The sequence below is a fragment of the Poecilia mexicana genome, unplaced genomic scaffold (assembly GCF_051168715.1).
Source record: "Poecilia mexicana isolate PSO_F unplaced genomic scaffold, ASM5116871v1 scaffold_4, whole genome shotgun sequence".
Classification (NCBI taxonomy): Eukaryota; Metazoa; Chordata; class Actinopteri; order Cyprinodontiformes; family Poeciliidae; genus Poecilia; species Poecilia mexicana.
The window spans coordinates 31,592,149-31,605,260 of record NW_028263373.1 but is presented as its reverse complement, the minus strand read 5'-3'; the positions used below and the strand labels follow the sequence as shown (position 1 = coordinate 31,605,260).

General features: G+C 38.6%; 1 protein-coding gene across 1 annotated transcript; it reads right to left on the bottom strand.

The window, feature by feature from the left end:
- Positions 1–1,722: 1,722 nt before the first annotated feature.
- On the bottom strand, positions 1,723–12,195 carry mrpl55 (mitochondrial ribosomal protein L55). Its single transcript, XM_088005206.1, has 3 exons — positions 12,035–12,195; positions 11,686–11,905; positions 1,723–2,369 (listed from the first exon to the last, which is right to left on the bottom strand). The coding sequence occupies exons 1-3, from the start codon at positions 12,085–12,087 to the stop codon at positions 2,220–2,222; spliced, it is 423 nt and encodes a 140-aa protein (XP_087861332.1). The 5' UTR covers positions 12,088–12,195; the 3' UTR covers positions 1,723–2,219.
- Between the last annotated feature and the right edge of the window lie 917 nt (positions 12,196–13,112).

Here is a 13,112-nt window from a genome sequence, read left to right as displayed (position 1 = left end):
TTTTAGTACTCCATCAAGAGAAGCAACAAAATCAACCAACCCACGAAAGATCCCGGGATTTTCAGAGCTCTTACTTTCGTCATGACCACGCAAGGCCAGCTCAAAGGCTCCACAAAACTTAACACAGTCTATTATTCTAGAAAGGATGTGCCGATTTTTTGTCACCTCTTCATTGTGCCTTCTAACAGCAATCCTGTAGCCTTCGAGCTGTTGAGCAATGCTAAGTTTCCCCCAAAAACTTAGCTTCATTGCATTGTCTAGGTGGCTGCGGCTGTTTTCGCGCCGTTTGCATTTTTCTGAAAGATGTTTTAAGTCTCTTACCCCAGTTGTTGTCCACATTGCCTCCGTCCCAGAACTTTGAAATAGCAAACACGGAAAGCAGTAAAAGGCATTGCTTACATCACATCCAGCTAGTCAACTCCGCTTGTCATAAGAAGAGCTGGAAAAAGCCCGCGTGTAGGATCGTCCACGATCACTTGCCTGCTGCTGAATTTGTAAATTGGGACGATCCGGTCCAAGCTCCTTTATCCTGTTTTTTTCTTCAAGTGAACGCTTTGTAAAAGCATTTTTTTGTAAAGACAAAACAGAATTTTCTCTCATTTTGAAACTACTCCACTTTGCAAACGTAAACGTGAATCGACCTAACGAACTGCAGCTGCGCTAATGAGTCGAATCGGGGATTGTCCAATCACACAATGTTTTAAAAAAAATTAGCCAGTACTGACACAACAGAATGGGTGTGTCCGGGACGCAGAGCGCTGCGCCCTGTGGAAAACCTTAAATAACCAATTAAAATCAGCCTCAGATCACCTGCTTGTCAAAAGTTGATGGCCTACATCAGGGGTCCCCAAACGTTTTCCTGTGAGGGCCACATAGCTGTTCCTTTCTCTGGTCGGGGGCCAGTCTTAGTTTTTGGAGAAAGAAACCTTAGAAAATTCTTGTCGATGGGTGGAGGTGGGGGGGGGGGCTGTTCTGTCTTTGAAACTGTGGGGGGGGGGGGGGGGGAGGTTGGGGCGACGACACATTCGCGCTTTTAGATAGATTTTTACCCAGAATGCAAATGGAAAAAATCGTGAGTGAAACGGTGACTGGGACTGACTAGTATATATTCCATTGAGGGGAAAGTCAGTTTCACATCTGCTCAAGCCCCCTGGTGGTTGAAGAAAAATCCACATATAAACCGGAAAATACAATATATGAAAAAAAAACATTGAATGCTCTCTGGTATGAGGAAGCGGGACGGATCCGGCATTGTTCAGGGGGCCGGACCAAATGACGTGGCGGGCCGGATCCGGCCCGTGGGCCGTAGTTTGGGGACCCCTGGCCTACATACACTCTCATTAGAACGGCGCCCTGCACATAGGATAGGAAGTGTGCACAATGTGAGCAATTAAATAGAATTATGTGTTTACTATTTTAATAAATTCTAACATGTCTATTGGACACACAGTATGAATAAATACATTTCTAAGTATTTTGCAGTTCAGAAATCATTTATTATCTAAACAATTTAAAGGGGGCGGCGCCCAAGCGGCCCCTACTGGCCAGCCGCCACTGCAACTGTCACTTTTATTGCATAATTCATGTTTTCAGCAGCAGTCAACTGTGTAAACAGCTCCATCTTGTGTCCTGGCAAAGTAAATTGTAGTGCAGTACATAAGTGACAGGACAGATCTATAGTAACTCGCTACAATAACTATTAGAATTGATGAGTTAAAACACTTCTTTTCCCTTTGGGATCAGTACAGGGTTTATTTTATATTTAAATTGAATACAGTAAGGATTTAGTTCTTTAATCAGCCCATACATGTGGGACATTTCATCACAAGGTTTTGACTTAACAATTTTATAGATATTAAATGAAATAATAGTGGTATTGTAATATATTTCTCATCATGTAATATAAAACTGGTTGATGTGATTTCTGAAGGAGGATCTATAGCTACTACAGTGACTCCTGGAGCTGGAAATGTTGGAATGCTACCACCAGCATGGCTCAGTACAACCTGCTGCTGTGGTAACCTGATGATCAGCAGCATGTCAGAGAATATCAAACAGATCAGATTTACATGTTCCAGATAGATACCACACACTGCCACACTGAACTACTACCACTAGGTGGTAGTAGTTCTGCTAAATACTGCCAAAACATAAACCCATCCAGTTTTGTTTTACAGTTCTAACTATTTTGTCTAATTTTACATCAGTGAACACAGGAGTCATTTCTTTTTCCACAAGTGGCTGTAGCTGTCCACCTTAAAGTCATCTTCATACAGGTCTACTGTCTGCGTTTTGGTCTTCTTCACTTCCCTCCTCTTCTGGCGAGAGCGGCGCTCCTCTTCAGACAGAGTCGACAGGTTTACAGGCATCTGCCAAAACACACAAACTGCACCATTTAGTTTTACTGTCCGAACTTAACTGATTCATATGATCTGGTTAGATCGAGATGCCCTACATTGTCATATAAATTTTTGACCTTGTTTAGGTTCTCCAATGCAGTTTACTTCTACTATTTTTCTCCATAGGCCAGTGTTGTGGTACTCGAAGTTGGTCTTGGTCTTAAGACCGGTCTTAAGACCATTTTTTGATGGTCTCGGTCTCGTCTCGGACTCGACCGCATTTGGTCTCGGTCTTGGGCGCTGAGGACTCGGCATTTTATTTCAAGACCAGTCAAGACCGCAACTGTGAAAATATCACTAAACGTACAGCATTCTGTCCACTTTATTTGTTAACATCTTTCTTTTCAGTGGATGCAAAATGCACCGATTAAAATCCAAGCAACTACGTGTTTCTGTTACTCCCCCCACCCTCCCCACCTTTCACTCTCCCTCCTCCTCCCCTCCCCACCTTTCACTCGCGCGCGGCGCTCCATGACATGCGCAGTGGTTTCCTCTCAGCGGCAGAAAATGTTTGTCTAATCGTCAGTAATATAATAGCGCTGCATAAATAGTAAGAAATCCGATGGCCACAGCTAACTCAGCAGCGCTTCGCTTTCACAGACGGTGGGGACAACGTCTAACTTTTTTCGTCACTTAGAAAAGTAGCTCAAAGAAGGTAAGCTCCGTTAACGTGATGTTATCAAAGCTAGCTGTACAGAGACACATAAGCATTGTGATGAAAAATGTTATCACTCACTGTGCTGAATTATTGTGCGGAGGTGTTGACTGACTTGTCGCATATATGGGACAACGCTATGTCCAAAAGTCTGCAATATAGTGAGGTGACATTCAGAAACAGTCGATTCTTCTCCACGGCTCTTTACTTATTAGATAGGACTGGAGTGTCACTCACTGAGAGCCGTTGTTCTATCAGATAGCCATACGCTGTCAGGTTAGCATACATGCATTAAGAAATCCGACCGTCAGAGGAGTTGTCAGTTCACCATACGCAGCAAGTTATGATGAACATAAGTCATTAAATTGTTTTCAATGATAACTATATAGATATACATGTGTTGTCATGGTTTCAAAGTGTATTTAAAGCAGGGTCTGGCTGCAGCTGGAGTCAGCTACAACACACACCCGTGTAAAACTCACTTAACCGCTAAGTCAGGATGCCATACAACTGTTAATAACAAAGTGTATGACGATCTACGTCATGATTCTATGTTGTTGATTAAATGAAATCTTATGGTAATGACGTGTCTGACAGATATAGCCGGTGTTCTATCACATAGCCATATGCTGTCAGAATAGCATACATGCAGTGAGTACCATGCCAGCGCATGCGCATTAAGTCCGACCGTCAGTGGAGTTGTCAGCATACGCAACAAGTTATGACAAAAATAAGTAATTAAATTGTCATAATATGACATAATATGATAACTAGATAGATATACATGCGTTGTCGTGGTTTCAAAGTGTGTTTAAAGCAGGTCTGGCTGCAGCTGGATGCCATACAACTGTTAATAACTGTTAATAATGATCTACGTCATGATTCTATGTTGCTGATTAAATAAAATCATATGGTAATGACAGCGTATGCATGTCTGAGCTAAGCGTACGACTATCTGACAATGTATGCTGATCTGACAGAACACCGTGAGTTTGTGCTAAGCGTATGACGATCTGACCTGACAGAACACCCGTTCTTTGTTCTTGTAATGCTCTGTGTACACACTGCATCATTATTTTATTTTATTATGTACGTTAATATTTAAATTAACAAATAACTAAAACACAAGAACCAAAGAGCACGCAGAGCATGCACATTGCTCTTTGATTGTTTTTGTTCAAAGTGGCAGCTGTAATGTCTGCCATGGTGTCAGACTACCTGGCTTCATGTACTGGGATAGAGAGTGAAAACAGTCACGATGAGTGCCTTCTGTTTGGTTACTTCTTGCTTGTTGCTCCTTGGTCAGTGTTCGTAGTTGAGCGTTATTTACCGTCAGGGCATTGCCTCAATTGCTATGTTTAATGGTGCAGACAGTGGTGGCTTCTTATATGAGCAATATGGGCAAATGCCCAGGGCGTTATGTTTTTAGGGATGGCACGAGACCACACTTTTTAGCACATAAATGGAATATTTAATATTGGTAAAATGTATTAAGTATCTAGGTGTTTTATGGTAATATGGATCTTTCAGATTATTTTGAGAAGCAATTTCGATCATATTTTACATTTTATTGTGTCATGTAGCGCGGGCCGCTGGTCTTGGTCTTGACTCGGTCTCGACTCCCCTCGGTCTTGGTCTTGACTTGGTCTCGGACCCCAAAAGTCTTGGTCTTGTCTCGGTCTCGATACACTCTGGTCTTGGTCTTGTCTTGGTCTCGGGTTGGGTGGTCTTGAACACAACACTGCCATAGGCACACACCTGTGTGAACCAGCTCCAGCCTGATGTGGTGGTTAAAACATCCAAACAGAATGAAACTAGTGATCTGCTGGTGTTGGTCCACTTTGCTTTCTCAAACCCAAAGTCAGCACTGATGTCCACCAGGACATTTTCATGCTTCCTTCTACTAACAAGCTTTATGATGTTGCTAAATGTCATACTTGTGCCTAACAGCAGGACTGGTTACATAGTAGCTCCTGATTTCAGTATTAAACAGTCTTTATTATTTGTGGTGCCAGGTGGCTCAATGGACCAGCATATCTTCCCTTTTTTCTCTGCCAAGTTACTGATGAACACCAGCAATACAAAATATGAAACAAAAACAACTTGTTTTTGTTGATCTTACATTATATTCAAATTATCTAGTTTTGTTAAGAAGCTTAATCTTGTACTTTTAGTTAACTGCAAGCTAATTAAAGCTTCACAGTACAGGTTGTGTAGCAAGTATGATTTCAGTTTTCTGGTCTATCACCGATCTCTAAAAAGCTTGACCTGCAGATTCTGATTTTGGCTGATATAGATTTTTTTGCTTCAAAAGTCCCTAAATTGGCAACAGTGGAGTGACCGTTAACCACAGATGTGACCCGGTGGGCGAGCCAATCAGTCCTCTTACAGCAGAGATATACATTTTAAGACCAATCTCGCAAAAGTAACTAAATCAGGACCAGTTTATTCCTCCTGGTAGCAACCATTCGTGAAATACTGTAACGGAGTCCTTGAACAGGATATTTGCCAGTCAGAGAGCATGCATTCACTCTGCATGTTGAACATAAATTTCGATGGATCTTCACTGCTCCCAATGCCTGGTCTGCTAAAGATCAGTGTGGTGGGGATGTTATGACTGTAAGGAAAAGGAGTGAGGAAAATGTTGGTTATTCATAAGAAATATTTTATTTTGCAATACTGAATAAAAATATTGTAACTTCACTTTTTCTAGAAGGCATAGCAAAATAAATATAATTTTGTTGATATGGGTTTCTCATATTTATTTTTTGGTGACCGTTTACAGAAATGTACCTTTATTTCCTTAATTCATAGAAATAAAGAGATATAGAGTGCTACGGAAATAGGGCGAGCATCTCATAGTAGAATTTTTTTACTGGCACAAGGATGCTAACATTTAGAGCAGGGGTGCTCAACTCCAGTCCTTGAGAGCTACCATCCTGCAACTTTTAGAAGCACCCTTACTCAACAGACCAGGATCAGCTCTGAGAAGGCCTGGTAAAGAGCCTTTCATTTGATTCAGGCGTGTTGGAGCAAGGATGCATCTGTAAGTTGTAGGATGGTAGCTCTGGAGGACTGGACTTGAGCACCCCTGATTTAGAGCAATGTTTCCGTTTCTCAATACCAGTCCTCAGGGACCACTGCCCTGAAAATTTTAGACGTCTCTTTTTGAGACCACCAGACTGAAATGACTGCATGACGTCCTCTGCATGCCATCAATAGAACTGCAAAAGAGGACCTCACTTTTTCAGAAAAAAGAGAGAAAATAACTTAGAAGAAAACTTTGATTTCTGTAATAAATGTTCCATAACATAGGCGAAACTTCCTGAAGGACTGGTGTGGACATGTCCCCACCAACTTTGGTCTGACAGGGACAGTCCCCACCAATATTTCCTCCACCTTTTTTTCTTTATGTGCCTTCGTCTATTTGCAGATAGTAACTAGGCAGCAGCTGCACGCTGTATTCAAAGAATTAACAGCCAGTTAATGCTTCTTAAAATTTGTAAAACGCAAGTCCACTCAGCGATATAGTGGATTAACTAATCCACTAGATCACCACATTCCCTTCTGCTATTGTTTTACATCGAGTCAGAAACATCGGTGGTTGGGAAAATGACACACACAATCAAGCAAAGAATCTGAAAAAGGTATTGATATTGTCAACACTACAATAGCAAGTTAAGGTCCCAGGGGATCACATTTCACAGGTCAGTAAAAAGCTTTAATCAAGAAGTAAAGAAAGTGGACAGTTGCAATACAATGCTAGCTTAACTTTTATCACCTTAACATGTACGCTTGCTGCACAGTTTGGAGTATTTCGGTTCAATTAAACAAGGCGACCCACATAGATTTTCTGAAAGATAATCAGAAGAGCAGGTATTTAAGTTAATCAACCACCGCTAGTGTTCAGGGCATCACTTCCTAATGATCGCAAAATGGAAATTCAAAAACAGAAATCTGCAACGGACAGAATGTTTTGTTTGGTGTTTTTACAAACTTTTTTGTGTGGGAAATGCTTTTGTGGGTTTTCAGGGTTAAATCCTGATGCACTTGAACGAAATCTTTGTTCTGCGCTCCAGGCGCTGTCGTTTATTGGTTGCCATGGCAATGCGTCTGCTCGCCATTGAAGCTGACAGATTGAGAAAGAAGTAATAAAATCACCCTTTTTTTATTTTCCCCAGGACAAATTGCATAATTTGTTCGTAGAATGTGACAATATTCAGAGCAATCATCAAATAGGATGAAATATTTCATAAAGTATATAGGAGCCAAAGTTTGTTAAACTTTAAACCATAGCTCTGACAGCAACAATTAGTAAAATTAAATTATTGGACAATATAAAAGAGAAATTTGCTTTGTTCTCTCGTATCTTTACAGAATTGACAGAAACCAAACTATTTATAAATTTATATGCAGAGATAATACGTATTTTTACATATCCAAACATCAGCATCTCAGCTTTAAGCCACATTTTATAGAATCCAGTAATATCGATGGTCACTCTACTCTCCAACTGCCCCAACCAGACTTAAAAACGTTTTTGCGTCTTTATCATTTGCTATATTAAACACACATCATATCTCATCTGCTAAGTGTAAGTCAGCAGGGAAAAGATTTTGCCATCCAGCTGTGGAGTCAGAATCACATAATTGAAAAATACAAAGTTTGCATTGACAGGCATTGATTTGGTTTACACAGAAGTTACTTATTCTACTTTTGAAATGTTTAATAACATTTTGATTGCTACAGAATCTCATGTTGTTGATGGTTTTAGCACTTGATAAAATCAGACAATAAAGGCAACTCTGTGATAATTCTTTACAAAAAATATTACTGAATTGTGAAACTGTTTTCAACTGTATTTGCATTTAGCAAATACAATCTGATTCCATAAATCAAAATATGACTGAAAAGTTCCTTTGTCATCACCAAGTGAAAGACATTATATAGATTAATTAGATTACTTCTGTTTTAACATATTTATATTTTGTAGTACGTTTAATATCTCCTAAAAGGTTATTTTCAAAATATACTATTAATAAGACAAGCCTGATCAGGATGTATGTCCTAATATTCATCGAGTAAGAATGTACGGCATTCACATTTAAGCTTTGGCATTATTCTTGGCACTAAAGGAGAAAACATAGACATCAATACGTAGACGCCTCATGGAGCGCCGAGTCATACGTAACAGCGTCCGCCATCTTCTATGTGGCAGCAGAGCCATCGGAGCTCCTTAAGTTCTGTGCTGTGAGGACCATTTTACGAAACAAACTGGATTCATTAGGATTACCTTCCCCAGGTAAGGATGAAAGATCAGAATTACTTGACTTTGCAGCCAGAAATTCGCTTCTAAACAACCGGAAAATATTTCCTATGTAGCTAAATTGGCCCGAAATAACCGCTGATTGTTAGCTTAGCAGCTAATGTTTTCATACTGTTTTCTAATGAGAGAGGTGATGAAAAACCGCTGTTAGAGGAGAAGTTCATTAAAAACCAGAGGATTTAGTGAGGAAAGATGAGTCAGGATCAGAGCTGGAGCTGCTGTTCTTCAGTCTGTTTCCAGCTCAGCTTCACCATGTCGGTATTTAGCTATAAAGATGCTACGAGTCAGAGCCCAACATGCTGAAAATGGCTTTTTCTGAATGTCAAGGAAACATATACGAAACATATCGTATGTATTTTCTATTACACTTTTGGATAATTTCTCTTTTATCCTTGGCTTCAGCCTGTGAACCAGGACGTCTCAGAAGTCATTGAGTTCTCCCAGTGAGACCAGCAGACTGAAGCCTGTGACCAGTGCTCCCAGTATAATAAATAAATGTTTTATTCTTTCACTTTTTGTGTATTTTTAAATATTTCAATCTGAAGTATTATTGTATTAATGAAATAAAAAATAATTTACTCTGTTAGAATTATTTTCACTCTTTGCTGTCAATAGCAGAGTTGACATACTGTAAATTCTCTGGAAAAAAGTAAGAAAAATATGTAGTTTAATGTTTGACAATGACTGATTTATAAATCAAAAGTCATTTCTCAATAACGTATAAAAAATAAATACAGGAAAATTATTTGTTTCTTGTCTTGAAATGTTAACATTAAATTATGGAATTATGTAAATATATTCTTCAATAAAACACTGTAAAAGTGTGTCTGTTCATCAATGTCATAAAAATTTTCAGAATCGTTTCTATCAAATAAAACATTGTGCTCTTTAAAGTTAGAAACGATCTCTTTAGTAATTTCTTTGATTGCCAAATATATTAATGTGTTTGAGGAAATGTGTCAATGGCAGGTATTAACTTAAAATACTTTGTAGAACGGAACTTTATCAAGTTCAGTCCATTCACTTGTATTACCTTACTGGCACATATTCCACATTCAGTAAATATGCACACACACATTATTTATATATATATATATATATATATATATATATATATATATATATATATATATATGTGTGTGTGTGCATATTTGTACATACACAAACAGTTCTTCAGCAGAAAAGAGAAGAAAATTAACCTTACTGTTCAAGACTATATATATATATATATATATATATATATACACTGCTCAAAAAAATAAAGGGAACACTCAAATAACGCATCCTAGATCTGAATGAATGAAATATTCTCATTGAATTCTTTGTTCTGTACAAAGTTGAATGTGCTGACAACAAAATCACACAAAAATCATCAATGGAAATCAAATTTATTAACCAATGGAGGCCTGGATTTGGAGCCACACACAAAATTAAAGTGAAATGTTCCCTTTATTTTTTTGAGCAGTATATATATATATATATATATATATATATATATATATATATATATATATATATATATATATATAATTTCTTATATATTATTCATATATTTGTTATTTGAATAATAAAATATTTTTTATTTGTTTAATAAATAAATTATATATACATTTTATATATACATATATTTTATTATTTAATATATTGACATCTGTTGTGTGTACATATGTTCATAAATGTTATATGATATATAAAAACAATTTATCAAAATCAATTGTATTATAGGTTCACATTTATTTTCTTTATTCAGAAATTACAATTAAAATATAATAAAAAAGTCATAAATGTTGTCTTTGGTGATTGTTTAATTTCCAAATATATTCACGTTTATATGCGAGTGGGTCATGACGAACATTAGCTAAAAATACTTTGTGGAATGGCATTTTCTGAAGTTCGGTCCATTCATTTGTATTAGCTTACTGGCAGAGATGCCACATTCAATATGGCGGACGCGATTACGTATCGCTGCAACGGGCCGACCCGCTCCATGAGGCGTCTACGTATTAATGTTTATAGAAAAAAAGGCATTCTAATAACTGTGGGAGCATCAGCGACCTCCCCCTCTACCCGCCTCCTCCTTGTCCCCACCAACTGGCAACAGAAAGTTTACACCCCTGTTTCATAATTATCCTGAATTCAAAAATATAAACTGCTAATAATACTGAAGAAAAGTACGGAGCCCTCCAGGGGACATGGGGAATTTTTTTTCTTCTGCGTTCCCTCGCAAAACGTTTTGCGTTCCTTCGCAATAATCTACTGATCAGTTCATGCGACATACTTGAATACTGTAAGCCTTTTTTACGGTGGCCGCCGTACTTTCTGCTTTAATACAAGCTTATAAGGTTTTTCCATGGACTATTGAGTTATTATCGCGGGGTAATCAGCCATCTTATTCTGTCTCCATTGTGTTCGTGTCTGAATGGTTTAAAGCGCTGCTTTCAGTGCCGTTCCATCTGAGCCTTAACAGACATAAACATGCAGTAAATAAAATGATTTGCAATCAGTTTTTTGCACCAAAGTGTTAATAATAATAAACACGTTTTCACTGAGGCTCTTCTGTAAGAGCAATATGAATGAAATAAGTAATTATTGATATGACAGGAACAGCGGCTTTGACAACTGGTGGTGGGCGTGTCGATGTGGGCGTGACGTCATCAAATATGAATGGGAGGGTGACGCTGCTGGCTGTGTGTGTATGAGGAAGCGGGTGAGCTGGGTGGTCAGTCCTCGCAAAGTTTGGAGCATGATAATAAAAATTAAATAAATCGATAATTGTGACAGAACAAAGAAGAGGTTCGGAGTTGATTGATACACGGACAGATGAGATTCCCCGAGTTAACCCAGTGCGGCCGTCTACCACCATTAGTTTGCTGTGTTTTATAATAATAAAACGTGTTTATTATTATTAACGCTTTGGTGCAAAAAACTGATTGAAAATCGATTATTTACTGCATGTTTATGTCTGTTAAGGCTAAGATGGAACGGCACTGAAAGCAGCCCTTTAAACCATTCAGACTACAAACACAACAGAGACACAATCAGATGACTTATTACCCCGCGATAATAACTCAATAGTCCATGGAAAAACCTTATGAGCTTGTATTAAAGCAGAAAGTACAGCGGCCACCGTAAAAAAGGCTTACAGTATCAATTATGCCGCATGAACTGATCAGTAGATTATTGTGAGGGAACGCAAAACCTTTTGCGAGGGAACGCAGAAGAAAAAAAATCCCCATGTCCCCTGGGGGGCTCCGTAGAAAAGAAAGGGAAGGACCATGAACAGAAAGCCCCAGCCGGTCACTCACCAGGAGAAGCCGTCTGGGCTCCTGGTATCTGATGCTAACGGTGGAGCCGTCCGGGCGGACCAGGAGCACCGGGTACTGCCGCTCATACTTCTGCCGCCCGCAGCGGACCAACGACGTCCGGTTGGAGCTCAGCTGAGCTCCGTGACTGTGGAGGAAGGAAGTCGGGACAGCTGGGGACACTGGCTGGGAACCTGCGAGTGATATGCAAGGACATATACAGCTACGCACACACGCGCGCATACGTGTATCAACACAGACAGACAGAGACACACATGTCAAAAAGATGAGGTGCGCTGTCGAACCGAGCTAACACGACGACATGTTGTTTGGAACCAACTGAAACTCTTACCGTTTCACCGAGCTGTGAAGATAGTAAAGCTTCTTCGGGAGCAGCTGGGCCATTACAGACTGGCTGGATGGAAACCCGCTTTTTAATTACCGATTCCCACCGAGCTCCGAACCTGAGGTCACACAAGGACTAATGCTCTTTTCTGCTTAATGAGGCATTGTTATACCCGCTAGAGGGTCATACCGCCACCTACCTCATCGGAGGGTGTAGGACAAAACGCTAAATCATAGCAAGATCAGCTGCTGTTTTATGTTTCTTTAACACTAACATCTGTAGCAATAATTCTTTCCATGTCCCATCCCTTGCACACCGCTCTCACTAAGATCTTAAAAGTTTCTTACGTGTACATTTGAGGCAGTGCTAAAAATATTTTCCACATTTTCAATTCTATTACAGTGATTTTCTACATAATTTTGTGGTGAATAAAATGTAACATAACTGAATCTGTGAAATTAACCATAAAAATTCAAGTAGGTATCTTTACACAAATATATTTAGTATTGAGGTCAAAAATATTTGTTCAAGATACAAGGGATTGTAATTTTTTCAGAAAATAAATTGTTTAAGCACGAAGAGCCTATCTTTTTAAGTTAATCCACACAACAAAATAAAAATAAAAAAAATCTTGTTTTCTTTACTGTGATCATTCAATAATTTAAAACATCAACCCTTAAGCCATCAGAGTTCCGAAGCACCAACAGACCAGCTGATTTTGAGCTAGAAGTCATGAAGGTGGCCATTTAGTTTATGTACAACTAAACAAAATGTATCAAGTTATTTTAGGTTTGCAATACTTTAATCATACAACATAATTTCATTTGTTTTTATATGTTCCAATAACTGAGTTTTTAGGACATACAGGTGCTGGTCATAAAATTAGAATATTGTGATAAAGTTCAATATTTTCCATAATGTCATGATAAAAATTAAATTGTCATATATTTTAGATTCATTGCACACCAACTGAAATATTTCAGGTCTTTTATTGTTTTAATTTTGATGATTTTGGCAAACAGCTCATGAAAACCCAAAATCCCTGTCTCAAAAAATTAGAATATTATGAAAAGGTTCTCTGAAC